The sequence below is a fragment of the Hyposmocoma kahamanoa genome, unplaced genomic scaffold (assembly GCF_003589595.1).
Source record: "Hyposmocoma kahamanoa isolate Upper Pololo Valley unplaced genomic scaffold, ASM358959v1 192, whole genome shotgun sequence".
Classification (NCBI taxonomy): Eukaryota; Metazoa; Arthropoda; class Insecta; order Lepidoptera; family Cosmopterigidae; genus Hyposmocoma; species Hyposmocoma kahamanoa.
The window spans coordinates 9,410,002-9,412,941 of NW_020653719.1; the positions used below are offsets into that span (position 1 = coordinate 9,410,002).

General features: G+C 40.3%; 1 protein-coding gene across 1 annotated transcript in view; it reads left to right on the plus strand.

Moving 5' to 3' along the window:
• LOC113226511 (odorant receptor Or1-like) overlaps nt 1-1,934 on the plus strand; it is a 25,036-nt gene extending 23,102 nt beyond the window's left edge. Inside the window, exon 8 of the mRNA XM_026459153.1 lies at nt 1,878-1,934. Within this exon, the coding sequence (XP_026314938.1) occupies nt 1,878-1,934 (57 nt within the window). The remainder of the gene's footprint in view (nt 1-1,877) is intronic.
• Nucleotides 1,935-2,940: the final 1,006 nt, after the last annotated feature.

The window sequence follows — 2,940 nt, forward strand, 5'->3', positions numbered from 1 at the left end:
AATGTATATATAATAATAATATATAATAGTGCATTTGTGTGCGTTGTTTGTATGTATTGTGTTGTTTGTGTACATTTGATGCGCTAAGATACCTGACCCCCAAGCCAACGTTTTGGTTGTCAGAGTCTTCTTACGTATTCAACAGTAAAGTGTGAAGGAATTCCAGCTTTTCGGTTGAAATTTGTATTTATGTAATGTAATTAAAGACAAATGGTTTAAAAAGTTTCTTAAAACGTCATTCGCTAATGATGCAATAAGTACCTAACTCATACCAAAATGAATTTTACAGCTCACAGGTTAAGTTTGATTAACACCTTTCACCGCACTGATTATACTACGAACCGATCACACTGGCGCAGAGTCGCGACGAAGCGTCGCGACGCGGCATGTTTTTCGCCTGTAGCATATTCATCTCTATTTTTCCATTATTAAGGTACAAATTTGTGTCATGCAAATATGGAATCGCTCGTCACCATGCGTTACTTGCATGCAGTGACGCGTCAGACGCCGACCACACTGTGATCCGGGCGCGCTAATGTGAGTGTCGTCAAGCGATGACGCGCGTCGTCATACGTTGTAGTTGAAAAACAGGATGCGACGCGACGCTTCGACTCTGCGCCAGTGTGAGTTGAGCCTTAGGGGGTCAGGTATCTTAGGCTGCTGCTAAACGAACTGCATGCGCGAAGTCCGTATAACGTTGAAACCGACTGCATGCAGGTGATCTCGACTCGACTCGACATTAAAGCGTGAAACACACAGGGTCGGGCCGGGACCGCGGCGGGTCTAATTCCATTTATATGAACGACAACATACGGAGCGCGGGCGCGTGCGCCCGTCCAGCACCCGCCCTCTGTGTGTTTCACCGCGCGTCTAGCTCAGGAGCATTGTTGCCAGATCAGGCGGTTTTTCGCCATTTAGGCTACTTTGAAGAGTGGATTAAAAAAGTGGTCGGCCACTCGGCGATATTTAGGCTATGTTTGAAATAGGAGAAGGCGATTTTAGGCTACTTAAAATGTTTGGGAAAATACAAAAATGTTATTGAGGATTTTGTGGGGAATAGAGTTGTAAAATAATTTATTTCAGCAAACAGAATTGTAGAATTGTTTTTTTTATTATTTTTAAGGATTTTATGGCTTGGGCGAATATCACCTACTTAACATACATAATTTGGCGAATTAACTTCACAAAAGTCTGGCAACACTGCTCAGGAGTCAGGAGCTCTCTGTAAAAGTTGACGTCGAGATGGAAGCACGCGCTACTTCTGTTATTATTGTTACGCAGCCATAATCGAAAAGCCAAAAACGAAAGCGTACCTTTTTCCGTTAGGTAAAAAAAAGTTGTTTCAGACGCAAAAAATAAACCTAAATATAATAATACCTGTCCTCGTAAGAATGTCAATTACTACGTTTGATTCTTGGACTATTGTTCACGTCGACACTTGAGGTTGATGTCTCAATTGTATGCAGTTCAATTTCGACTGCATGTAGTTAATGCGTGAAGTTGATTACGACTTCACGCATTAACTGCAGACATGTAGTCAATCTGTTAGCAGGCTTAATCTTAGGGCACCGACTGTGTACAGGGTCAAGAGCACGTCAAGCTTGACACTTAAGATTTAAATCCAACTCTATGCCGCTTACGATAAGAACGGTCCAAAGTCCAAAGTGTGTATATTTAAATAATCTGAAGTAAAATACACAATTAGAAATAAGGGATTGGCGGACAATACAAGGCTTCGCTCGCGTTCGGTTCATTAAACAATCGCTTACTTCCCGGCCTCGGCAATAATGTACTTTTTATTTATAACACATAAGAACAGTCAACGCTATTAAATGCTAATCGTACAGCGATAAAGTTTTTGTTGTCTTATATTTCAGATCCTCCGTTCATCATACTCCTACTTCGCAGTGTTAAATCAAGCGAACAACAAATAAACAAATGCTGCACAACTATTTTATTATTTAATTAGTTATTTAATTTTTATCCTTTAGGACATAGCATCATAAAGAGGTCTTTACCGCCCAGTGGGCGCTAAAGAGTCCTAGGGGAGGCGGAAGCAATTGGGAGCGTTGATGTTGTCCAGAGAGTGCTACCGCATTTGAAAAAAAAAACCTGAATTATCTATACAAGCTACACTAGAAATATATTTTTTATTTTTTATAAAACTCAATGGAATACAACGCCCACGCCCGCACTCACCCCGCGTTTCCGATCCGCCAGCTTGTTGTAGCGTTCGGCCCCGGACTACAGTGCCCCGGACAGCGTCCGCCCGCGCCGCCGCCGCTAGTTGTGGTTGTTCAATGTGTCCGGGTTCCTAAGGTCGAACATTTCAAAAATTCCCGCGCCCGGAACGCTGCCGCTCACGCCTCTGGGTGGCCAGTTATGGAAAGTTGGCAGATTTTATGAGTCTTAAGTCGAGTTTCTTTTATTTAATATTGTCTGATACGCACGTATCTGTTCGGTTTGTCAAAGCGAGAGATAATATGTTTATTACGAATAAATTATAGGCACGTGTAATCCAGAAAACCTGTAACTGACTTTAACACTGAGTAGCATTAAGTACATTTTAATTGAAACAGGCCTACATCTAGGAATGAGCTCTAGCTCCTCTTAAGGCGAGGGTAGACAAGTAAAACAACGTTTATTCACAAATGAATCGTTTATTATAAACAGTGTATCACATAACGCATAGAATACATTCGAAACGTTAGGCAAAGGTGTGCTTAGTTTTATGAAAATTATGAAAAAATACATTGTTTCATTATTTTAATTTATTTATGTAGTTAATATTTTTCATATAACATTCAACGACGCTTAGGTTAAAAAAAATACATTTCGGAGCGTGAGACGATTGCATATCTTTATTTTTACAAAATCAACTTAAAAGTATGAGTTTCGATTCTTTCATAAATGCATTTCAATTTAACAAGATTAAAATTA